This window comes from Lissotriton vulgaris, chromosome 6, assembly GCF_964263255.1.
Source record: "Lissotriton vulgaris chromosome 6, aLisVul1.2, whole genome shotgun sequence".
In the NCBI taxonomy this organism is placed as follows: Eukaryota; Metazoa; Chordata; class Amphibia; order Caudata; family Salamandridae; genus Lissotriton; species Lissotriton vulgaris.
The window spans coordinates 27,780,989-27,807,245 of NC_141694.1; the positions used below are offsets into that span (position 1 = coordinate 27,780,989).

General features: G+C 46.6%; 1 protein-coding gene across 2 annotated transcripts in view; it reads left to right on the forward strand.

Annotated features, from left to right (window-relative positions):
• MOCS1 (molybdenum cofactor synthesis 1) overlaps window positions 1-26,257 on the forward strand; it is a 287,072-nt gene that overhangs the window by 234,029 nt on the left and 26,786 nt on the right. For both annotated transcript variants that reach the window (XM_086925881.1, XM_086925882.1), the window contains exons 8-9: window positions 14,000-14,110; window positions 19,755-19,875. In XM_086925881.1, coding sequence (XP_086782007.1) covers window positions 14,000-14,110; window positions 19,755-19,875 — 232 coding nt within the window. The remainder of the gene's footprint in view (window positions 1-13,999; window positions 14,111-19,754; window positions 19,876-26,257) is intronic.

Below are 26,257 nucleotides of genomic sequence, written 5' to 3' on the forward strand. Positions count from 1 at the left end.
ATTGTAAAGCGAAAAGCTACTATCATGAGAGCTAAGCCTCTCTTATGTCTTCCAGAAAGAGCAGCCTTTCTCTTCTCGAACAGTATTTACCCCCGCTACCATATATTTCCTAGATGATGTCCCTCCTTGCCCTTCATTCTTCACCTCCAAGTCCAACCCCCCTCTCTATCATCTCCTCTTCTGTACCAGGGCACAGTTTTACACCTCACATCCTCTCTACCCATTAGCTTAATTTCCCTCAAAAATTGATTTGCTTCAAGTAAATAAAAGGCATTGTCATTTACAATGCCAATACCTCAAACGCTAGTAAATGCGAGACCGATTGCATTGCAAATGCTTGTTTTGTATTAAGCATTGGCAGCACTGTTTTTGAACAAATTATACTTTGAAGTCAATTCCTTTTATTATGTTTGTTCTTAAAGTTTGAAAGTGCATGCTGATAAACATTTGATGCTTTTCTATTATTTTAAGAAGGATATATTTATTGCTTGTAAGCATTTGTATGTGGTTAGGGAACATGATTCCAAAATTAGCCTAATTTTAACTTTGACAAATCTGACTTTGCTTCAGCCCGATTATCTGTCTGTTGCCTACTTAGTTTAGCTAGCACTTCAGGATGATTATCTGTCTGTTGCCTACTTAGTTTAGCTAGCACTTCAGGATGACTGATTCATAATGGCTCCAAATGACAGATTTTTAATGCTGTTTACACATTGGGAATATGTCCTACAGCCTGTGCTGCTGAAGCATGTCCTCTAAAAGCAAATCTTATGTCTAAGGTGACAAAGGGGAATGTCCTTCTCCCCTGTGATACCTCAGAGCTCTGGTCCATACAACTGCACCCAGCCCAGACAGTTTGACTTTCCAGTTTGACAGTAATGGTAATGTCGAATGACGACAGATGTCCTGAGCAAGAATGGAAGTGAAACCTGGTGATAAAGATGGATTGTCTTACCTCCGTGCTTGCTCGCCAGTGACTGCATGAGTATTTTATTCATCTTTCCTGCTAGCTCTAGTCGGTTTTGGTGGAAAGCTGTACATGGTAGGCATTGTAGTGTTTGTTTCATTAGTGCCACGGGTAATAGCATCACTACAAGTAACCGCTTTCAAGCAGCATGTGAAGAAATGTGTTCGAGGCATGTGGGCTGCTGAATTCATATCTGTGCATAGATCGCCGCCTAGTGTTGGGTCCGGATGATTGCACATTGTTGTCCTGGAAGAGTCTTCGAAGTATCACGAGATAGGTGGCTCCTCCCCTGGACTTCAGTGCGCATGGGCATCCTCTCCATCCTCAGATTGTTTTTTTCCGCCATTGGGTTCGGATATTACTATCTTAGCTCAAGTTAGGAAAACTTTCTACAAAGCCAAAAGGCTTTCGACAGCGTCGGTATTGTTTCGTTCGGTACCGATAACTTTGCTTCGAGGGGACATCGAGGAATCAGACGGTTATTTCCACACTCAACCCGATCTTCAATGGAAAGAAGCCCATTCAAAAGGTGTCCACTTTGTAATGCAAAAAACCCGCACATCGATGTCCACCCGGTGTGCAACAAGTGCCTGTCCCCGGATCACAACAAAGCCAACTGTATGGCCTGTGCCCGGTTTAGGTCGAAGAAAACTCTTTGGATTCGACGCGCGGCTCAATTAGAGTCGCAGAGATCAGCGCCTATTCCAGAAAACCTCTTCGGGACCGAAGACGAAGAGGTCGTTGATCTGGAGGATCAGGAAGAACACTCAGATCCGGTTTCGGGCCATGACTCAGAGTATGACGCCGAAGATGGAGAAATATTAGAAGAAGACGAAAACGTCGTCAATGAGGTAGGAGACCACGCAGAGGCCCTTGGGGCCGTAGAAGATAGCTCAGGCGAGGAGCTAGGCCCAACCGGCTATACGGGGGCCGACGATGAAGCACTCAATAAGGCTCAGGTCGAGGGATCGCCACAAGGCCTTACCCGAGATCTACAGACTCGTTCTACAGCCCCGCATAAAGGCCCGACTTCGAACATATATAAAGAGCCATTGGTATCAAAACCGCCATCGGTCGATCCAAAGAAAACGAAACCGAAAGCATCACTGCCAAAACTGAAACCAAAAGTACAGCTGACTCTGGTCGGTTCCAAGGCCTCAAACCTCTCGGAGCCGAAGAAACAGAAAAAGGCCGTCGATGCTGAGAACCTCAAAAAGGTCATTGAGCCGAAGGTTGGGGCACCGAAGACCAAAGTCAAGGCTGTTGAACCGACGAAGCCGGCACCGAAGGAAGTCGACACACACAAAAGGCTTGAACCAAAAGAAGGCTTCGATCCTCGGTCAAGGCCTGCGGACAAGACAAAGACTGGCTCCAAGGACCCTGTCGAGTCGACGCAGCCGAGCCCATTCGTAGCCAAAGAGGTGTCTGAGTCACTCCAACGCATCAGAGAAAAGGCTACAACGGTCGGGCCGAAGAAGGCCCCAACACCAAAGTTGGTCGGAAACATTCAGACCGCATCGACACCAATCAAATTCGGGTTGCCACCATCAGTGCGACCGAAGATGTTCGAACCAAAAACAGGTATCGGAGCCATTAAAAAAGTGTCAATGGGAATAGAGGCTACAGAGGAGCCTGAAGAACAGGAGTCGAGGCAGTTCATCGACTCGGAGACTGGTAGACTGTCCATATATAAAAGGAAAATAATACCAGAAACACCCATGGAGTCATATAAGATTCCCTTAAAGAAGAAGAGGGATTCAACCACATCGACAGTTATTGTGGAACCTCTCCAATCCTATGGACAAGAACCTCAGTCTTTTTCACCCACATACTCAGATGTGGATGCAGGGGATGACGAAAATGAGGATGACACTTATGTGGACACTGATCCCGATGATCAAAACCAACCATGGGCAGACCAGGCTGACTCAAGGGATCCGCAGACTGCCCCTGACACACATGTATACAGTGTAAAAACATCTCCTACTGAGGACACTACTGCCTTTAACGCCCTTATTGAAAGAGAGGCAAGTAACCATGACTTGCAACTACATGCTGACCCTGTTGAGGAAGACTTTCTGGTCGACACCTTTTCCACTTCAGAAAGAACAGTCAAGACTCTGCCCATGCTAAAAGGGGTCCTTAAGCATGCTGGTGACATTTTTAAGGAAACCACCAGGGCAAGGGTATTAAACCCAAGCATTGAAAAGAAATATAGACCGGCACCTGTGGACCCTACTCCATATAAGAGGACAGTTGCCATTGGACTCATTAGTTGTTTCTAATGCACGTAAGAGAGCAAACTCACAGACTACAGGTGATGCTCCCCCTCCCGACAAGGAGTCGAAAGTACTAGAAACTTCAGGAAAAAGGGTGGCCGCGCAAGCAGCTAACATCTGGCGCATTGCCAACACTCAGGCACTCTTAGCCAGATATGACAGGTCCCATTATGATACCTTTGAGACACTGTTGCAACCCCTACCAGATCAGTACAAGGAGGGTGCGGAACTACTATTCAATTCAATTCAAAGAATCTTTATTCGGTGATTAAAAAACACCATAAAAGCACACATATATATATATATACATAGATAAAAAGTCATTAAACATTAATCAAGATCCTTATACACAGAGTTGATACAAATGGAAATACCGACATACAGGTCCACAATTTTAAAATAGAAAATCCAAAACAATTCATTCCTCTCCCCTTGTTAGCCTTAATCGGACCGCAACCTTAATAAAATTCATAATACAGCACAAAGTTAGGGGGTCAGAGGCGTTTTGCAAAAAGACTAATGCATCCCTGGCATGTTCCTGTTGGGCTTTTTTAAAAATATTTACAAGAAATCTGCGCCTGGGCATAGAAAAATAGGGACAAAGCAAAACAAGGTGAAGGGAGTCCTGCGGAGACCTGTTGTCGCAGCCGCAGGGTCCCTTCTGCTCAATTGATGTGGTGAAACCTGCTGGTGAAGCCAACATAAATGGAAGTAAATTCAGTCTGAAACAGCACATTAGAAATCTATCCTGTGCGTTGTGCATGAGGTACAGATAAGGCTCCATACCCTCCACGCTCTTCACCAGGTTATGGGCCCTCAGTCTTTTTAGCTCCTTCAGCCTCAGCTCTGCATTGGCTTTTCCGCTCTAGGAAAATTTCCCCTACTTGTTTCTTATGCTGGGCTAAAATTGTTGCAGGGTTCGTGAAGAGGTTTCCAAGACCTAATTCCTCAAGGGTGTTCTTTACGTATTTGAGCCATGGAATGCGCATACATTTAGCCCTATCCAGGCAGTCCAATAGAATTTCTCTGCTGAGATGCGCATCTGGATTAACCCATATTTTTAACCAGGCCACAATTGGCCTAAGTTTTACCAGGCCAACCAAGTATGGCCTCCCTAACTCCCTATGTGCTATGAATCCAGCGGTACTGGGTGGTGCCCTCAGGATAGATTTCAGATATTTGTTTTCTTCCTGTTGGATTCTACGGGTGTTCACAAAGCCCCATACTTCTGCCCCATAGATTACTTTGGAGCATGATACAGAGCTGTACAAGTTCATCACCTGTTCCGGGCTCCATCTGCCTAGCCTCCTGCCATAGCTAGCTATTGCCCCATTGGAGGCAATCATTTTGCTACAACGTTCCGCCACCAGGGAATTAAACTGCAGAGCGCCGTCAAAGGTTACTCCAAGATAAGAGAACGTTTTAACCTCTTCTAAAATATGGCTGCCTATTGTATAAGTAAATTTAGAGGAGGAAGTTTTTTTACCAGCCAGGAGCACATACGATTTTACCCAGGTTAACAGAAAGGTCCAGGGTACCCATGAACTTAACAAAACCGTCAATCAGGATTTGTAAGCTCCGGGGTGTACGTGCAATCAAGACCGCGTCATCTGCGTCGAGCAGAACAGGAATATGACGCGGCCCGACCTTTGGGGAATCTGCCTTTAAACCCAACAGAAACTGCTCCAAATTGTTGATATAAAGGGAAAACAAAAAAGGGGCAAGAATACAACCTTGTCTGACTCCGCTCTTACAGGAAAAAGAGTCAGACAATCCCCCCTCCCTATTAAATCGGACCTTGGCCGTGGTGTCGCCGTGCAATTCCCTTAATATGGTAATTAAACCACTCTCAATCCCCATACTTGACATCATATCCCACAGTTTTTCTCTATTGACGTGGTCAAATGCTGCTGCCAAATCCATGAATCCCATATAAATCGGCTCATCACTGGCCAAAGTATATTTGGCAGTCAGCATATACAGGTTCAGGCATTGGTCACTAGTGGACCTCCCTGTCCTGAACCCGTATTGAGTGTCCTAGAAGGTGTTATTCTCTTCGGTCCACTCGGACAGTCTGTTGAGGATTGCCCTACCCAAAAGTTTGGCCGATACGTCAATCAGGGAAATAGGCCAATAGCACTTGGGATCGTCCCTATTGCCCTTTTTGAAAATCGGCACAATAATTGCTTTAGACCAAGACGGTGGCAGGCCACAGGTGGTAGCAGTGTTTATAACCCTGGTCATTAGGGGGGCCCATAGTTCTATGTTGCTCAGAAACAGGTCAGGGGGAATTCCATCCGGGCCCGGGGCTTTGTTTTTAGTCAGACCCTCCATCCCTGCAGTAATCTCCTTGAGAGTAAATACTACCGGTAAAGCCTGGCTTGGGGTTACCGGTAACTCTACAGGGGTACCGGGCTCGTGGTTATATAAACCCCTAAAATGGGTGACCCACTGCTCTGGGAGGATATTAGCCCCTATCTCCGGGGAATCATTTTCTTGAAAAGTCGGTTTATTAATGATTCTCCAGAAACCCGCTAAATCCTTTCTTTCCCCTGCCTCTCTTAAATCTGCCCATGCTTCTGCCTGCAGGGCAAGTTTCCTCCTCTTGGTCTCTTTTTTGTATTTTTCTCTGCACACCTTGATTTTTTGAGGGTCCCTTGGTTTTGATTTAAGGAAGCATTTCAACTCCCTCAGTGCTTTAGAACAGTCTTTGTCAAACCACCGGGGATTAGCCTGGTTACGTGTGGGCGCACTGGTTTTGAGTAGGCCGTCGATCAGGTTAGCGATCTGGTCAAATGCTTCCAATAACCTTGATCCATAGACTTCTAGGTCTAAACAGTCATTAATGGCGGATTTGCCCTTGTCCCCCAAGGCTTTATAAAGCTTTACCCCGTCTATTTTGGACCATTTTAGTCTCCTGCCTTGGTCTGTGACCCTCTACTCGATTGTGCGATGGACTCCGATTCTAGCGCCCGCCCTATACATAAGCTCCAAAACAAGAGGGTTGTGGTCGCTGAAACTGCTCCATTCTATCCCTACGCTAATTATTTTATTTATCAGGGATCTCGAGGCCAGAATATAGTCTATGATAGATGAGCAACCCCTGCCCTTAAAAGTTGGTGGGAGTGTGCCATCCGTCTGTGAGCCTATCATGTTAATGGTATGCTCTAAGTCGTACTTAAGCCGAAGCAAACTGAGAGCCGACCCAGTGGGCGTATGAGAAAAATGCGGCCCCTTCTCCATAGGGCATTGTGACCAGTCTGTATTGGCCTTGACCAGTGCCGGACAGAGATGGCAGTTAAAGTCTCCCATTAATAGTAGCGCGTGAGACTGCCCCTTATTTTGGAATGTTGTTTCTAGTCCCAGCCTGTAATCCAGTTCAGCTAGTAGTGGGATATGATTGTCCGCTATCTCAGTGTTATAGATGTTAAAAACAGTAAATCTTAACCCCTTCCCGAGGAACCGGACTGCCTGAATCCCATATGAGTTCCAATCTGGGGAAGACAAGGTACCTGGGAGGTCTAAATCTACGTAGCTGGACAATCCACCCATTGCTCTCCCTGATCTGGTTTTTCGTGCGGGGACAAAGAAGCACTTGTACCCCTGTAAGTGATAATTATTCACCGGGCCCATGTCTCCTGCACACAGATAACGTGAAATTTTCTAATGAAGTCAACCCATTCTTTATTATTAAATTTGCCTGCCAAGCCAGCTATATTCCAGGAGATCAATCTCAATTCCTCCCCCCTCTACTCCCCCCTGAGGCCTTATTGGTATCTCCTGCACTGACCCTTGCGTGTCCAGCCCATGTCCCCCTCCTATACATTCTATGTCTGTGACCCTAGGTTCAGCATACACAGATTTCCCAACACCACTCGGTAGAATTTGCAGAGCCTGAGAGCTTTGCTCCTCCAACACCTCTGCCAAAGCACCCTTTTCCCTGTCACTCAGGGGGGGCATTATCCGTTTGTCAATCCACCCCCTCTAGACCATTCAGACAGCTAAACCGGTTGAAGGTGTGAAAGGGTGGTTCTGGTCGGCCAAATAATGGCCTAGGGTTAAAATCATGGTGTCTCCCCCTCCGGCTAACCCTCTCCCAGTTGTCGTGATTTTGGGGCGGCTGCAATGGAACAGGGATAAGGGGAAAAAAGAAAGACACACTAAGGGTTTGGATGGTAGATTCCCTAGATCTGTTCTTTCCTTGGCATATGTAAGACACAGTTCCTGTGTCCCTAAAGCTCACCAATATGCAGTCCCCTATTAGATATTTGTATGTTCTCTCCACCCATGGCACCCTTCTTACCATTATGATTTCATTATTAAGGTGTACCGGGAGGGGTCTATTTATGTTTAACCACTTGATTACCCTACTTTTCAGGGAACAAAAGTCCTCAGTTTCACCTACTTCAAGTGGGGGGACACCCGCCATGACTACAGTGAAATCATTAGTCTCAGGGGGTAGATTAGGCCTACGTGGTCTCGGGAGAAGCTTCATTAGAGGAGTCAATGTGGTACTATCTACCGGCTGTGCCGGAAGAACAGGGTCTGCAGGAGGAATGGGCATGTTAGAGTTGAGGGACTTAGTTGGTGCAGGCTTGGTCCTCAAGGGTTGTTGCGGGACCGCCGCATTTGCGGCTTGTAGAGGGGCTGGATTTGCTGCGCTATTTACGGGCTGATGAGGAACCAATGGGGTGGAGATGGGCTCTGGGTGCCTTCCCTGATGACCAGCCGGGATTTTCAAGCTACTTAGCGTGGCCTCCAGGATGGTTAGTCTGATCTCGATCTTTTTTATACTCTCACTGATTGGTGGTAATAAGGACCTTAGCAGGAATTCCAGGTTTCCAAGCGGGACAACAGAAAGGGGGACATTAGCAATATTAGTTCCTGTATCTTTTATCGGCGCGGGAGCCAGGGCATCTTGGGCAGTAGGTTTGGGATGTGATTCAACCGGTAATTTTGCTGCTAATGTGGGGGGTTTTGAAGACCTTCCAAAATCGGAGTGAGAGATTTTGGGTTTGCGCTTCCCCTGGGCTCCTTTCGATTTCCTCCTACGTTTATTAGGAGGGGGCCCAGGTACACCTTGCATAGTGGCTGGCTTAGGTTTGGCTTTCCTAGCCTTAGGGGCTGGAGGGAGTTGGGAGACTAAATCAATGGTCACCCTAGTAGGACTTGGGCTGATAACTGGGGCTATACTCATGGCTGGAACTGGTGAGGTGTTCGTACAATCCCTCAACAGGAGTGGGACATCATCTATTGGGGTCAACTCCTCCCTAGGCGTAGTGGGGTGATCTCCAAGGGGTGTGTTTTTCAAGTTATCTATTGAGCGTCTCCGCTCTGCCCTTAGCCGGGATAAGTTACTCTCCTTGTCCCCCTCCCCCACAGCCCGGGAGAAATAGTTCTCTAAGGTCCTATTTTTAACTCCTCCCTGCTTCAATGGGGTACTCTCCCTTGCCGGGGACGGCATAACAATAGATGGTAGATTGTATTCAGCGGGGGGCTGTAACGGCAAATAGGACCAGGGTTCGAATAGCCAACACAAGAGGGTAGGCCCAGCCCAGCCTACTCCGGCCTTAGACGGTCCCGCCCTTGTCCCGGGCTTCTCCCGGCGCGCTCCAGCGAAGCGGAAGCTCTGTTCACCTTTGTACACTGCCACGCCCACTTGGAGGGCTGATAGGCGGGGGGCGTGGCCAGCGGGGAGAGCAGCCCAGGTGTGACTGGTTGGGCGCGCAGGGACTCCTGGACGCTGGAGTCCCTGCCTCAATGCTCGCAGCCCCGCTGACACACTCGCCTGCCTCGCGCTCCACAAAGCTTCCACAGACAACCAGCAGCTCCCAAAGTCAGCAAGGCGCTGCGGGACTTACGTGCAGGGGTGCACAGGCTTCCCACAGTGCGCCAAGGTCCGCAAAGAGGTCTTCACAATTGGCTGGAGGGTCCCAGTAAGTCGAGTGTTTGATCCGCTTTTGGCTCCGTTGGCGGGGGCGTGGCCAGCGGGGAGAGCAGCCCAGGTGTGACTGGTTGGGCGCGCAGAACCTCCTGGACGCTGGAGTCCCTGCCTCAATGCTCGCAGCCCAGCTGACACACTCGCCTGCCCCGCGCTCCACAAAGCTTCCACAGACAACCAGCAGCTCCCAAAGTCAGCAAGGCGCTGCGGGACCCGCGAAGCGGGTCCGGCGAGGCGCTAAGATAATCCTTACGTGCAGGGGTGCACAGGCTTCCCACAGTGCGCCAAGGTCCGCAAAGAGGTCTTCACAATTGGCTGGAGGGTCCCACTACTAATCCAAGAAGGAAAGTTTATAACCAATGCTTCCATCAAGTGCGCGCTAGACGCAGCTGACACTGCAACCAGGGCCATTAACACTAGCGTCATGTTAAGAAGACATGCCTGGTTAAGAATCTCGGGATTCAAACCAGAAATACGAACTACTATCCTCAATCAGCAAGTTAACCCGGACTACTTATTTGGACCTGAGGTTGACACCACCCTTGAAAAACTTAAAAAAGACACCGAGACTGCAAAGTCTATGGGGGCTCTGCAGTCACAGCAGTTTCGGGGTGGCTCCTTTCGTCGCTCCAATACTAGAGGACCTTCAAGAGGCCAATCCACACAGCAGATACAGTATAATAAAGGAGGTACACAATCCACCTACAATAAAAACAGGGGTGGATATCGTGGAAGCAACATCAAGGGCAGAGGAAGAGGAAACCACCATTCCAGATCCTCTGCCAATACCATATAGTGACGCCCTGTCACTGCCCCCCGACCATATAACACCTGTCGGGGGAGACTACAACAGTTCCTGCCGGTCTGGAAATCCATCACCACAGACAGGTGGGTGAGAGACATTGTCCAGTACGGGTATTGTCTGGAACTAACATCCACTCCACCCAACATACCACCAAGACACCGTCCTATGTCCGCAGAGCACTTACACTTATTGCAGCAGGAGGTCGTCAGCATGCTGCAAAAAGGAGCCATAGAGCTCGTGCCTGTAGAAGATCAAGGCTCAGGGGTATACTCTCTGTATTTCTTAATACCCAAAAAGGACGGGTCTCTCAGACCTATACTAGACCTCAGGCCTCTAAACAGATACATTCTGTCAGAGCATTTTCATATGCTCACCTTACAGCAGGTTCTGCCGTTACTCAGTCAGGGAGACTTCCTCGCAACACTGGATCTAAAAGATGCGTATTTCCATATACCCGTACACCCCTCACACAGACAGTATCTCAGGTTCACTATTCAAAATCAACATTATCAGTTCAAAGTCCTCCCTTTCGGAGTAACAACGGCACCCAGGGTGTTCACAAAGTGCCTGGCGACAGTAGCAGCACACCTAAGGAGACAGCACATACATGTTTACCCTTATCTGGACGACTGGCTTATTCAAGCAAAGACGGCCCAGCAGTGTGCCATCCACATGTCCCACACCATTCATCTTCTTCATAATCTGGGATTCTCGCTGAATTATCCAAAGTCACATCTTCAGCCCGCCCACGTGCGACAGTACCTGGGCGCGACAATAAACACTCTGGCAGCCAAAGCTCAGCCAAATTTAGTGAGGATAAACAGCATGCAATTGCTGATACAAAAATTCAGACCTAAACACTCGCTTCCAGCAAAGTGTTCATGCAGTTGATAGGCATGATGGCCTCCTGCATCTTCATAGTCCCGCACGTGAGGCTACATATGCGTCCGCTTCAGGAGTGCTTGGCACGTCAGTGGAATCAGGCTCAAGGACAACTGAAAGACCTAGTGTTGGTGAGCGGTCTGGCATACAACTCTCTGCATTGGTGGAACCCACAAAACCTTTGCAAGGGCCGACCGTTCCAGGAGCCTGTGCCACAGATTATACTGACGACGGACGCATCTCTCCAGGGATGGGGAGCTCATGTACTCCACTACACAGTGCACGGACTATGGACAGCACAGCAAAATAAGATGCACATCAACCTTCTGGAATTGATGGCAATCTTCATGGCAATGAAGGCTTTCAAAGTACACTTGTGCAACAAGGTCGTTTTGATCCGGACGGACAACATGACTGCCATGTACTACATACAAAAGCAGGGAGGGACACACTCTCCACAGTTGTCTCATCCGGCTCAGAGCATGTGGAAGTGGGCCATTCAGAGAAACCTCTTCCTCATTGCGGAACACCTCTGGGGCAAAGACAACCAGATGGCGGATCTGCTCAGCAGGCACAGCCACCAGATGCACGAGTGGGAGATACATCCATCAGTACTCCAGCCGTACTTCCAGCAGTGGGGTCATCCAGAGATAGACCTATTCGCCACAAGGGAAAACGCAAAATGCCAAAGCTTCGCCGCCAGGTTCCCACATCCGCAGTCACAGAGCAATGCGATATGGATGAACTGGTCAGGCAGGTTTGCGTACGCTTTTCCCCCAGCGCCTCTAATACTGCTGGTGGCACGCAAGCTGAAGCAACATTAGATGACACTCATCCTGGTTGCTCCAACGTGGGCCCGCCAGCCATGGTACGCCACGCTAGTAGAACTTTCCGTGGTACCGCATCAAAGACTGCGGTTAACACCCAGACTTTTAACGCAGAGCCATGGCGAAATTCAGCACCCAGATCCGCAACAGCTCAACCTGGCGATCTGGCTCCTGAAGTCTTAGAATTTGGCTACCTCAACTTGCCACCAGAATGTATGAACATCATCAAGGAGGCAAGAAGACCCACAACCAGAGCATGTTATGCGGCTAAATGGAAGAGGTTTGTCATATATTGTAACAATAATGACATTAACCAACTGGATGCATCTATTCAAAACATTATCTGTTATTTGTTGCACTTATACAGATGTAATCTGGCGTACAGTTCCATTCGTATACATTTATCCGCAATAGCAGCTTATCTTCAAAACAGGCAGCACCTCTCACTATTCAGAGTGCCTGCCATTAAAGCTTTTCTGGAGGGACTCAAAAGAGTGATCCCTCCCAGACACCCACCTTCACCAGTCTAGAATTGAATGTGGTCCTCACCAGACTGATGGGACCACCTTTTGAACCTCTACACTCTTGTGAGATTCAATTTCTTACCTGGAAAGTTGCTTTCCTAGTAGCCATTACCTCACTATGAAGAGTTAGTGAACTCCAGGCACTAACCATTCAAGAGTCATTCATACAGGTCCTCGCAAATAGAGTTGTACTACGCACCAACCCTACATTCATGCCTAAGGTGATTTCGCAGTTCCACATGAACCAAACCATAGAACTGCCTGGTTTCTATCCTAATCCGGAAAATGTCGCAGAGAGATCTCTACACACATTAGACGTCAAGAGAGCTCTTATGTACTATATAGACAGAACAAAGGATTTTAGGAAAACAAAACAACTGTTTGTTGCCTTTTATCCACAGCACAAAGGCAACCCCATTTCAAAAGCAGGAATAGCCAGATGGATCGTCAAGTGTATACAGATTTGCTACGCAAAGGCTAAACGCACACTAACCATTCATCCAAGAGCACACTCCACACGTAAGTTAGGAGCATCCATGGCTTTCCTGGGGAATATTCCTTTAGAAGAGATATGTAAAGCAGCCACATGGTCAACCATACATACATTTACTAAACACTACTGCGTAGATGTACATTCAAGACAGCAGGCAGCTGTAGGACAGGCTGTTCTCAAAACTCTTTTTCAGACTGCTGCAGCTGGCACGGGCAGCCGCCGCTAACAGGAGGGACTGTTATATAATCTATGCACAGAAATGAATTCAGCAGCCCACATGCCTCGAACCGAATATGCTACTTACCAGTATGCATCTGTTCTTGGCATGTAGGGCTGCTGACATTCATATCGCCCACCCTCCTCCCCGGTGCCTGTCGCAGCTGTAGCACTCAGAATCATTCTCAGGCATGGACATCACTCACGGTATTACACTCCATCTCTGCCACAATGGCGAAAAACAATCTGAGGATGGAGAGGATGCCCATGCGCACTGTAGTCCAGGGGAGGAGCCACCTATCCAGTGATACTTCGAAGACTCTTCCAGGACAACAAGGTGCAATCATCCGGACCCAACACTAGGCGGTGATCTATGCACAGATATGAATGTCAGCAGCCCTCCATGCCAAGAACAGATGCATACTGGTAAGTAGCATATTCGTTACCAAATAAACAACTGCATGAACTATAATGCATTGGGATATGAGAATGTGTGGTTTTAAAAATTGCACTTCTGCTGTAGTAGATGAACTGTGACACCTACAGTGGAATGGGGTATCAGAAACAGAAAAGACTGTTAAAGCAAGATATAGTCAGTAATGAAACTATTAGACTTTTTTTTACTAGTAGCATCATTGTGGTAGTACTAATGTCCTTGTCACTTCTGCAGCTCTTGGTAATAATAGTAGGAGCACTAGACCCTTCAGGATCTCTGGTGCTTGTAATAGTTCTGTCATCAAAGCACAGCCAGATTGTTCTACAGTTTGAAAGTGAATGTGTTGGCATGATGTTGGTCATCCATTAAACCATGCACCATTTTGAAGTTCAGATCATTAGCTTCATCTGCTTCTAAACGTATTCTTGAACGTTGCGGGTTCTATGCAGCGTAGGCTAAGAGTAGCCATGTCAGCCACAGCCAGTTGTTAAAAATAGAATCTCACACCCATCAACCTCTGAGAAATAGGCTCTTTGGCACTTTACAGCAATCGTCAATACTAGAAGTAGTTTGCTATCAGAGAAACGTACTCATCAGCGTATGCTTCCTGCTTGTTGTGTGTCCTCAAGGCTTTCAAGGTTCCCGGTTTCCTTGGAGAAGTTGGCTTCATTACATCCATGTCTGAACACTTCTGTGGATCTTGCAACAGACTGAGAATCACAGCAGATGGAAACCTGAAGGTAAGAGACTCTCGGGGCTGATGACGTTTCAGCTCATTCAGGGTGCATCGAAATTTTATTACATTTATTTGTTTTTTGTCTTTCAGTGGAAACATGTTGCTTCACCAAACAATGGACCTAAGTAGTGATAACTTCAAGCTGAACAAAATACATAGTTGCTTTACTTTCGAGCACTGAGCGATAGGTTTAGTCAGCGAACAGGGCTGTGCCGAAGTGTTACATGTCTAAAAACAGTCAGAAGATTAGTTTCAATTCATTCAGGCGGATGGAACTGTGCCTCATAAAGGCATACGTCTGGTCCATGAATTCAGTGATTGCAGTGAAATTGCCCGCTAAGCCTGCAACCTGTGGTGCTTTCCTTGCCACTCGCATGCATCTAGAAGTCGAGCTGGAGGAGTCGCAGAGTAGTGCTAAGGCTCTCAAGGCATGTTCAACGGAGAGAGAAATCTGAGCCACCTTGCTTCAGGCTTGCCTTTTGTATGTGCATGCAGGTTTATTGGGCAATTCCCATGAGTGAGAAGGGTCCATTTCAGAAAGTCCCTGACCCTGGACGCCTGAGAGCGTCTTGATAAAGAACTGTCTCATAATCTGCGGACGGTTGAAGGTGGGTTAGGGCAGCAGGATGGTCCTGATGAAAACAGTTGATGATCTGAATCCTGGTTAAGAGCGCTACAGATGGTTGAGGGCTCCAGGTGCTCATTTAGTTTTCAGTGACTTTGCTTTCCTCAGTTGTGTTCGTTTGGCATTTTTAAGAAGGGGGTAATTGATGCCTCCGGAACTGGGTTACTCTGGCCTGAGTTAGAAGATCAAGTACTGTATCACTGTGGATGGAGTCTTAAACACTTGATATTTTCTTGAGATAAGGTTTTAGAATAATTCTTCTGTCACACTGTAGCATTGCGGTCCTCTTACAAATTAGAAGCTTCGATTTTAGTCTCTGGCTTCTTGACTTCGTCTACGCTTTTCAGGTGAATTTGAGGAGATTTCTTGGTCATTAGCTTTTGAATTTTTGAACTGTGCGATTGGAAGGTGTTCTGAAGATACTCGCAATTCTGATTTTCTTTTCAAGGTGCTTTTGACGGCCTTCTCTCCCATGGGTAGAAATGGATCACCAGGCTTTGAAGTGAATGCTGCGACTTCATTGTGAATGTTTTCTTGTGCTGCTGTGCATTCACCTTATATCTGTCAGACAGTTGGAGGACACTGGCCTGGAAGGGGTGGATCCTTAATTATCAGCTTGTATTTGTTGTTCACCTTTTCCCTGGATGCCTCTCTGCATTTAGTCATGTTTATAAGCCAGTAACGGCCTACAAAGGCAAGCCTCAGACTCAAGTGTAATAGAAACATTGAATGCGGGATAAAGAGGGAGTTGAAAGTAAGGACTAGAAGGCCAGGGATAAGGAGACTAGAATCAAATAAGGCAGCCAGAGACTTGACATAATAAATCCGGTCCCCTTATGGAAAGAGATGCACGTCGTGGCCTGTGAATGCTTCAAGTAGGATGAGCTTGTTTGAATGCAGTAGCCACAGGCAGTGAGTCACTGATGCAGCACCCCGATTTGATGCTTCTCATAGAAGATTGTAGGATTATGTCTTTCCTCAAGGTGTGAGGCTGGTAGGCTCATCACCTACCCTTCCAGTTCCCAGGATGTCAGCAGGACCAAGCCGCACAGAAGCTCTGAAAGTGCTGGAATTAGAGCGCATCGAAGCTCCTCCGGTCAACACCTCCACAGTTAAGATTTAGATTCCCGTCGCCTTTCAAACCTCCGAAATATTTTTGGCAGAAGATAGCTACCAAAAATTGATCAGAAGTGATTGTAGTGCAAATGTACCAAAATAAATCTTCGGGCTTGAATTAGATGCCGGCAGACAGATTTTTCCATCACAACAGTGACAAATATCCCATCCGCCGAAATGTAAATCCCATTATATCCTATCAGACTTATATTCCAGTGGACGAGGTATCTGCCGCCAGTGTTGCTACAGTGTGACCCATCCACTGAGATCGAAAGCAGGTCCTTATTCTGGTGCCAGATGCTATGTCCTGTCTCCCTCCTCGACACAAACTCATAGATTCAGATGATACCAACTGCAGGTTGTGTTGGTGGTGCAAGTGCAAAGCAGGTTTAAAGAGGGGCAGATAGCACAGAGCGGAGCTGCTGTTTACAACTGGTGAGTGGTAAATACACAATACGCAGAAGAGGATGATGAATCGTGGCCAATCTGATTGTGCAGGCTGTGTTCAAACCCTTGGCTATGCTCTTCTGTGAAGACATTGCTGGGAAAAAGTGGAACCCTCTCCTCGCAATCCCAACGGTTTAGAGCTAAAACACTGCCAGTGTGTGCTTTGCTTAGCTTCGCCAACTCACCATAAATTTCCCTTTTTAACATACAAGATTTTACCCCTTGATTGCTCAATTTGTGCATAAACAGTTTTGTGGTGACTTGTAGAGTATAACTGTGGTTTCATATTTACGCCAAGGGATTGCATCACTGCTAGGGTCGAAAGTACAATGCATGCTGTGGTTAAGGCTTGGAGGGTTAACCGCCTGTCGATGAGTAAGCTTGTGGTCCTTGCAAAGCCAAGGGAGTCTGTTAGCTCCTAATATCAATGCAGATTCGGTTTCTTCGCATTTTCCAATCTTAAAAAGCTTGCCTCCTGCTGCATTAGGGCCCCCACTTTAAAAGAATGAAAAGTGCGCTCCTTGTACCCAAACCTCGAATTGCAGGTGTTCACCACTTTGCTCCACTCATCATTTGTACTACACATTTCATCATAACATGCAGCAGTATCCACCACTGTTATTGCAGTCACTGACCCTGTTGAGAAGAGAATGTTTGCCAGACATCCCACGACTAGCGTGCTAGTAAACAGATGACAGACAGCGCTAGCTTTTTATTCCACCATTCGGAGGGCAGGAGAACAGGTATGGCAGGTATGTTATGCAGGCGGGGTGGGGGTTGGAGAGGCAGCATCACTTGCATAGTTTTTCAATAAATAGCGCTAATATGGATTAGTTGCGTTTAGGCTCTCTACAGCAGCCGTTATACTCCTGTGATCTCTGCATGCACCATCCAAACTCCCATTCCGGAATCTCTTCTCGATCAGTTGGTGCCACCTTGACTCTGCCACAGTTTCTGTAACTGACAAATCGGTACCTTCCTCTGAAGTGGTCTTCAGCTGCCAGACAAAGCGTTATAAAATACTATAAATAGGTGAGGCAGCCTGCAGCAGAGAAGTCCTTGTGGGATACCTGGTTCTAGACCACTCATAAGAGGGGTCATGTTCGTAGGGATACAGAGCTCCTTTCTCAGAAGAAACCTTCTCATTGGCTTGTCGCAGCTAGAGATCCCTCCACCCCAAGTGTTTCATGGATACACCCTGCAACATGCTGGATCTGAGGGCAGCCTTGCCGTACACTGATGATAGAAGTTCAAAAGCAGCCGCTGCATAAAACGGTGGGAGTGGGTAGTTTTCCAGCACGTCTTTCATGTGGATCAGTTTGAAGAGGAGTGAGCGACAGGAGTGAGAGGCCAATGCGAGTCAGAAACCCTAAAGACCGAGACACCCTAGTGCTCAGCCCGCCACCCACCACAAGATTCCTGAATATGCAGGAGTGGCTGCCAGTCTGTTTCCTCATGTATTTTAGCAAAAAAGGTTTAACATCAAAAAGCATATAGCCCTGGCATATGCACCACCTTACATACAGAAAAGAAAACTCCCAGACACATCTCAGTCTGTTCATGAAACAACTTCCAGTCAATTTCCTATTCAGAATCCAAAAAGGTTGCAGTGAGTGTGAATTTGATCAGGAAACAGCCTCTTGCCTGAACCTTTGCAACAATATTTTGCCCTCGGTGCCCACAAGAGGGGTTCTTGGGTAAGAATTTTTCCAACAACTAGAACAGTTTATACATTTCCTCGTCTCCCTTTCACCATCATTCTATGACTCCTACAGGCGAGGAATACGTGTTGTCAGTTTATTTCCGTTTACAGAAGGGGATTTAATTGGTTCCTGATTCACCTATAGATTTGATATAAAGTCACATTACCTTGTACATAATGCAACATACTCTCCACATACTGCCTCAACATGCTACCTCCACACACTGAGGGACCTCATACTTTCCACACTCTGCCTTCACACACTACCTCGACACACCAAGAGGCCTCATACTCTCCACATACTGCCTCCACATGCTACCTCCTCACACTGAGGGACCTCATACTCTCCACATACTGCCTCCACAGGCTACCTCCTCACACTGAGGGACCTCATACTCTCCACATACTGCCTCCACACGCTACCTCCTCACACTGAGGGACCTCATACTCTCCACATACTGCCTCCACACGCTACCTCCACACACTGAGGGACCTCATACTCTCCACACACTGAGAGACCTCATACTTTCCACACTCTGCCTTCACACGCTACCTCGACACACCAAGAGGCCTCATACTCTCCACATACTGCCTCCACATGCTACCTCCTCACACTGAGGGACCTCATACTCTCCACATACTGCCTCCACACGCTACCTCCTCACACTGAGGGACCTCATACTCTCCACATACTGCCTCCACACGCTACCTCCTCACACTGAGGGACCTCATACTCTCCACATACTGCCTCCACACGCTACCTCCACACACTGAGGGACCTCATACTCTCCACACACTGAGAGACCTCATACTTTCCACACTCTGCCTCCACACACTATCTCCACACACCAAGGGACATCATACTCTGCACAGACACAGGGACCTCATACTCTCCACACTCCACCTCCACACACTGAAGGACCTCATACTCTCCACATACTGCATTTACACACTGAGGGACCTCATACTCTCCACACACTGCATTCACACACTACCTCCACACACTGAAGGACCTCATACTCTCCACACGCTACCTCCACACACTGAAGGACCTCATACTCTCCACACGCTACCTCCACACACTGAGACCTCATACTTTCCACACTCTGCCTCCACACACTATCTCCACACACCGAGGGACATCATACTCTGCACAGACACAGGGACCTCATACTCTCCACACTCCACCTCCACACACTGAAGGACCTCATACTCTCCACACACTGCATTCACACACTGAGGGACCTCATACTCTCCACACACTGCATTCACACACTACCTCCACACACTGAAGGACCTCATACTCTCCACACGCTGCATTCACACACTACCTCCACACACTGAAGGACCTCATACTCTCCACATACTGCCTCCACACGCTACCTCCACACACTGAGAGACCTCATACTCTCCACACTCTGCCTTCACACACTGCCTCCACACACAGGGGACCTCATACTCTCCACTATCTGCCTCCAGGCACTACCTCCACTCACTGAGGGACCTCATACTCCCCACACTCTACCACCGCACACTGAGGGACTTGATACTCTCCACTTTCTGCCTCCACTCACTACCTCCACACACCGAGGGACCTCATACTCTCCACACTCTGCCTCCACGCTGATTGTGTTCATTGGATCTCTGTTCCTCAAGAGGAAATGTGCCTTTTTGTTCAGTGTGCCAAGAATAGTTTAAAGAAAAATTTGAATATCTGTTATCAAGATTTTCCCCTCATCTTTTGTTCCTTTTCTCTAGGTTTGCCTATTTGGTAATTCAGAAGTGTCCTTGAGGGACTGCCTTCGATCAGAGGCCTCAGAGGAGGAGCTGGTTCAGGTCATAGGCGCAGCAGTGGGGAGAAAGAAGAAGCAGCATGCTGGTGAGTGCTGTAACCTGTGCCAAATAACTGACAACAAACATTCAGACACCATGCAACTATAAATAAGCATTGACAAAAGGAATAGGTTTAACTTTTGTCAAATGGAGGCCCACAGAGCCACACAAAGTATTGTACAAATGTACACAAAGAGCAGGAACAGAGGCTGATAAACATACTGGCACCTTTACTAATACACCAGCAAATACAGACCTTCATGGGCAGAGTTCAGTACATAAATATGATCAGATGGAAGTGCAGAATGACGTGGCACAGCACAAAGGGTTATATGCAGTAAGGGAGCACAAAGTGGAGGGAAGTATTTGCCGTAGTGCATAAGGTTAGAAGGTTCCCCTGAGTAATGTTTGCATCCCATCTGACTTGCTCTTCACCATAAAAGTGCGCCAATGGTCCATTGGGGTAGTAAGCACCATATAAGTACCTTTACAGTAATGGAGACCCTTGGTAAACTATGGTTAGACGTTCCAAACGCGTTCTCGACATTGGGGAAGACTCCAGTATTATTTATTATTATTATTATTATTTATTATTTCGAGTTTTGTATAGCGCGTAGTTACCCTAGAGCATCCCAGCGCTTGTTCCGGAGCAACAGAAAGGTAGCAGTCAAGCGTATTCAGAGGCATCAGTTAGGAAAGAGGTGCGTTTTGAGGAGTTTGATAATGGATGATTTGATGGATACAGCCTCAACATGACTGAGTCAGAGTAAGGTCCCCACTAAAGATCCCCAGGAAGCTGTGGGCACACATGACATAAGATAGGAATACCCGACACAGAAAGGACCCTGTCTTACTTTGCAGCACACAATTCTTACTCCAGAATAGAAAAACCACCAATACCCACAGCTTTTATAAATCTTTGTACTTGGCAGGGGTGTGTCGGATCTCTTACGAACCCCCGGCCCCCAAATAGTGGCTTTAAATTCTCATAAATCTAAGCTTGTACAATTGGCAACTTGATATCTGGTATTTAACAAAACAGGAACTATTAGAAGGTTTGAAAACCACGTTCTGCTGTGCTGTGTTAGGGTATGGTAATTAGACAGGGCTTGAGAGACCTGCACTGGCACACCGTCGCCCAAGTAATTAAATTCAAGTTGCTGTGCATTTCCTCTGTGCTTTACATTGGCAAGCCCACCGATTTTACATCAGTTTGCCTCCCCCCCCCTACATCCCCAATAGACCACTTCAATCCTCGAACCTCCAGTTGGCGACTGCCCCCATTGTCTAAAGAGCTAGAAGTTGAGGACGGTCCTTCAGCTTCAATGAAGATATGCTCTGTTTTAGAATTGGGGGTCTCTAGTTGGCAACAGTTTGCACTTTTGTCCAAATAGGGACTCTTGCTTCTTGTCATGGTAAGAGGCTACGCTTATAAAATAACCCCCAGCTCACCCCCTCGGTAGCTTGGCATGAGTAGACAGGCTTATCTCAGAGGCAGTGTGGAAAGCATTTGTGAACACATACAGTAATACAGTGAAAAAACTACAAATGGACACCACACCAGTTTAGAGAAATAAGTAATCTTTACTAGACTTAACACAAGACCAAACAAAAAAATCCCAATACTGTAATCAAAAATAAGACCTTAAAGTTGTAGAAAATAGCTTAGTTCAATGTAGATGGTAAATGCAACACTTTACTCTCAAAGTACCTTAGATGCGTCACGCAATGCAAACAAAAGAGTTGCAGGGAAGTTGATGCATTGTTTCTTACTGTGGCTCGGTGACGATGCGACAAGATGGCACCGCGATGCAACGATCCAGGGCGTTGCGACAAAATGGCGTCTTTGATGCGATGCAACAACGTTGGATGCGGTGCGTGCATGCCCGCCGGCCGTGCGGCGAACTCGGTACCTTCTGAGCCACGATGGGCCCTGCGACACGTTTCTCCGGTGATGCGACTGCTACCTCAGCAGCAGCGGCACGCATCTCCGGTGATGCTACACGCTTTGTCGGTGATGCGACGGCGAACAGCTGCGGCGGCACGCTTCTTCAGCGATGCGACAGCAACTGTTGCGTGGCGAAACGTTTCTCCTCGTTGTGTCGTGCTCCCAGCGACACACAGTCTTCTCAGATGGCCCAGACAACAGTAGGCACCTCTCTGCAGGTAGAAATCCCAGCAAGGGAATTCAGAGAAGCTGGTGGTGAAGTCTTGTATCCCTGAGACTTCAGGCTGGAGGCATGCACACTTCACTTCAAGCCCTTAGAGATTCTTCTTCAAGATGATGAAAAGTTCACAAAAGTTCTCTTTCCCTTTCCTTGGCAAATAAAGTAACCATTGCAGGCAAACACCAGAAATCGCAAAAAGCACAGGAGCAGTCTCCTCCGTCACTTTCCTTGGTTCTTCTCCTTGGCAAAGGTTTGTCTTGATTCGCATAAGTGATCTAAAGTTCTGGGGTCTGGGCCCCAATATACATACCAGTTAATTCTTTGTCCTCTGAACCAGAGGGTGCCTGTGTCCAGCCAAAACCAGTTCTGTGCAGCTTCCTGGTAGGAGGTGGAGACGGCATTGTTGAAAGCAGACCTGACCCACGTACCTGAAAGGTTATCTCCTCCTACTCTCTAATCTATGAGGGCTCAGGTCAGTGAAAGGAAATCTCCTCCCACCTACTCACTATTTAATGCAGGCCGTATTGAGCCCAACCCTGACGCGTCAGACTGCTGGAGCCAAGGCCCTCTCCAGCCCCCTGTCACTCACAAACCAGACATGGAATACCCAAACCTAGCAGAGGCATGCTGGATGGTTAGGCAAGAAAACACCTACTTTCTAAAAGGGGTATTTTCAAACACAGAATGTAAAAATCACCCCCACAAATATGTATTTTAACATTCTGAGTTCAGGCACGAGAAACTCTAATTTCTACCTAGTTCCCTGGGTCAGTTAGGATTATAAGATGTTGTAATCAGACTGCCTATTGTGGCCTATGAGAACAGGTAGCCATGCAATAGTAAAAAACGAAATTGGCTGTGATTCACTATCAGGGCATGCCACACAAATCAGGGCATGTCTTACCTTTCATATACAAGGCACCCTGCACATGAGGGTACCCTGGGCCTACCATGTAGAAAAGGGAAGGTTTAGGGACTGGCAAGTGGGTGCACTAGCCAAGTCGACATGGCAGCCCCAGGCTGCACACAGGCTCTGCAATGGCAGGCCTGAGCCACATTTTACAAGGCTGCTTCTGTGGGTGGCACAACCAGTGCTGCAAGCTCACCAGCAGCATTTGATTTACAGGCCTTGGGCTCACATGGTGCACTGTACTAGGGTCTGACAAGTAAATCATATAAGTCAATCATAGACTCACTTATCCATTACAACAGTTTACAATAGGGAGCACTTGCACGTTGGCACTGAATATCAGTGGCAAAGAGCCCGAAGCATCTAGACCAGAAAAACACATAGCAAAAATACAGGAGGCAACAGCACAAAATGGAAGGGAGACCCACGCCAATGGTGCCAGGTCTAACACTCTGGAATTCCCTCCCTCTAGCTGTCTGAGTGACAAATTAAAAGCTGCTTTAGAAATGCCCTTAAAACCTTGCTCTTTAATTAATAACTGCCCCTAGATGTCTTCCCAGTTCTATATGGTGCAACCTCTCTAAACTAGTGCTGGGAGACCTTCGGGTCACCATACACTTTACAAATTCTCTAGTATAGAGGACCATTTGATCCTAAACACGATTTGCACTCCTATAGAAGAGAGTAAAAGATGTGAACCTGTGTGAAGGGAGATAATAAAACTAGACAGACCTCACGGGCACGCTCCTATCGTTAACTCTTAAGCAGTTATAGGTAACAAGAGCAGGGTATGCTGCCTTACTGACAAATGACACCTGGACCTTGTACCTTAACTCGCAGAGACACACAAATGAGGTAGGAATTGAGGCAGGAAAACTGGTGTTGAGTAAAAAGTCGAGTGGTGCATAGCAGACATAGAGAAGGGTCACAATAGCTACAACTGTACACTTAATAGATGACCAGGAAGTGGCCGGGGTGTTAGCAGACTCCTCAAACATTTACAACACAAGTTTAAACTGCTCTATGACGTAGCAAACGTTGTGGCCGACTGTAGGACAACATGAATATAAAAAAAAAAAAGTAGAACTTGAATGATAAATAACTGAGGCTGAATTCCCCCAGATGCTGACACAACATCCCTCAATCACTGAGCCTAGCTGCCTGCCATCTCAGTGTCATGGTACAGTCCTTTAAATCCGTGCCCTGACTGCATGACTGTCCTGAAGGAAGCCAAGCGTCCTGCTACTGGGACCTAATGCCTTGAAATGGCATCATTGACAAATGGTTTAAATCATTGATAAATGGTTTAAATCATTGAAGATTGCCTTGTTCGATATAGGACTTAATGCTCTTTGGGTTGACCCAGCCGGGGCCCTATTCCCTTCTAAGTCTACTATAAAAAGTATCTACTGGGAACATGTTGTTAATAAAAGTATGCTTAGTTTAAACAGTGGGTCCATGACCACTAGCTACTTAGAGACCAAGCTGTACCCAAATTATGAAATGTATTGGGATTACATATTAAAGCCCATGGACAGGAAACTGCTTTTTCAACTGAGGGTTGGTTCCTTGCCTTTATCCAACTTAACATCTAAATGGAAAGCAGGGGGCGCGACAACCTGTCCTGCCTGTGGGGTAGGCAATGAGACCCTTGGTCACTTTCTGTTCTCATGTTCAAGGTACTCTATTCCTAGGAGAGTTTGGTTGGCCCCAATGTGTAGGAACCTAGGAACAAAAAATAGCATGGTAGCACTGCGGATTTTAAGAACTACATCTGCTAATTGGATTATTATTGCCATTGCAAAGTACCTGGGGTGGGCTTGGGTTTTAAGACAGAGAACGATTAGAGGGCAACAACTCAATCTGTTGTTTACAGGATTGTTAGTACACGTCTATTCTCTGTAACAAGTTATGATATACTCAGAGACTGCTAGGCTTTAGTCTATTCTCTGGAAAAAATGATTATTTGGTCAGAGACTGCTAGACTTGTATTCATCTTTCACCTTTTAAAACATATTCAATTTTAATGTATCATCGGTTAGAAATTTTATGATATATTGTCTTTTTTAAAAATTGCTTATTTATGATCACTATTTTGGCACTTTTTCATATTTATCCTGCTTATGATAATTCTTTCATGTATTGTGTCTTTCTAAATATTAATTGTGTGCTTAAGTCTAATATGACGTTGTAAATTTAATTGTTTTTTATTATATGTATGTTTGTCTGCTTTTATGAGTAATACTCGAAATAAAGCACTTTGAAACTTGAAATGGATGAGGTTCTACATGTATGTATCAGCAGGACCATAGATGAAGAGCATGACAAGTAGAGCTGTGACCTAAAATTGTCTTACATATTGAATTATTTTGCCTGTATCTTTTATCTGTTTAGTAAAGCAAGGTCTTTTTCCTGTACGAATGCCGTCTTCCCCTTAGGGAGTTCAAAATCATGGGTTCTTAAGTTTCCCTAAACATACCTTTTATAGTGTGATATGTTCTGATGCCACTGTCCTGACAAAAACAGAAAAAGTACAAAAGAACAATCTGCAGTTAATTGTTCACACAAGTGTGGCTGCTTTTAAACTGCTATGTGGATAGTCTGAAGCATCACCGCCTGGTATCAGAAGGCCAAATTATGCCTTCTACCTAGGATATACCCCATTCATGCACGGGGAGAGCACCCTATTGTGCACTTCCTGAGATGTTCCAGTCAATGAAATCCGTAGAGTGGCCACATGGACATCAGACAGCACATTTTCCAAATGCTGTTGTCATGATTTCTCTCTTTAACATATGCATAGGTTGTTTCAGACTTCTTGGCGGACCTGATTTAATTGATATTTTCAATTTTTTCTCAAGTTCCATTTCACCCTTCTTCTGGGGAATAACCTTGCTTTTTTATTGTAGGGTGTAGGAATGTCAATGAAGCTCTCATGATAGTGAAATAAAAGTGAATTACTTGTAGGCCTACTTCTCCAGCAGGGGTATTGGCATTGAATTTATAAGTAACCCAACTACTTCCACGGAATAACCCAACTACCTCCTCGAAATGGCTTTTTAAGATAGTATACCAAAAAGAGGTATACTGTGCAAAGTGTCCAGTTATCCCTTATGAGTGGACAGGAGCTTGCTTTAGCAATCCCAAGGTGCCCGTCTAGGGGGTTGTGTGGTCGAGCAGCCTAAGGCGTATCAGAGAGGAGTGTTGGACACCTGCAATGCACACAGTCAATAAATGATGCAAATATCTCTTGTCTTTATATAACTTTTGCCACCAAGGTAATCAAAATCAGGTAAGTACGAGGGAGGAGCCAAGATGGCGTCCGAGTAGGACGCCCAGTCCCTCGGCTC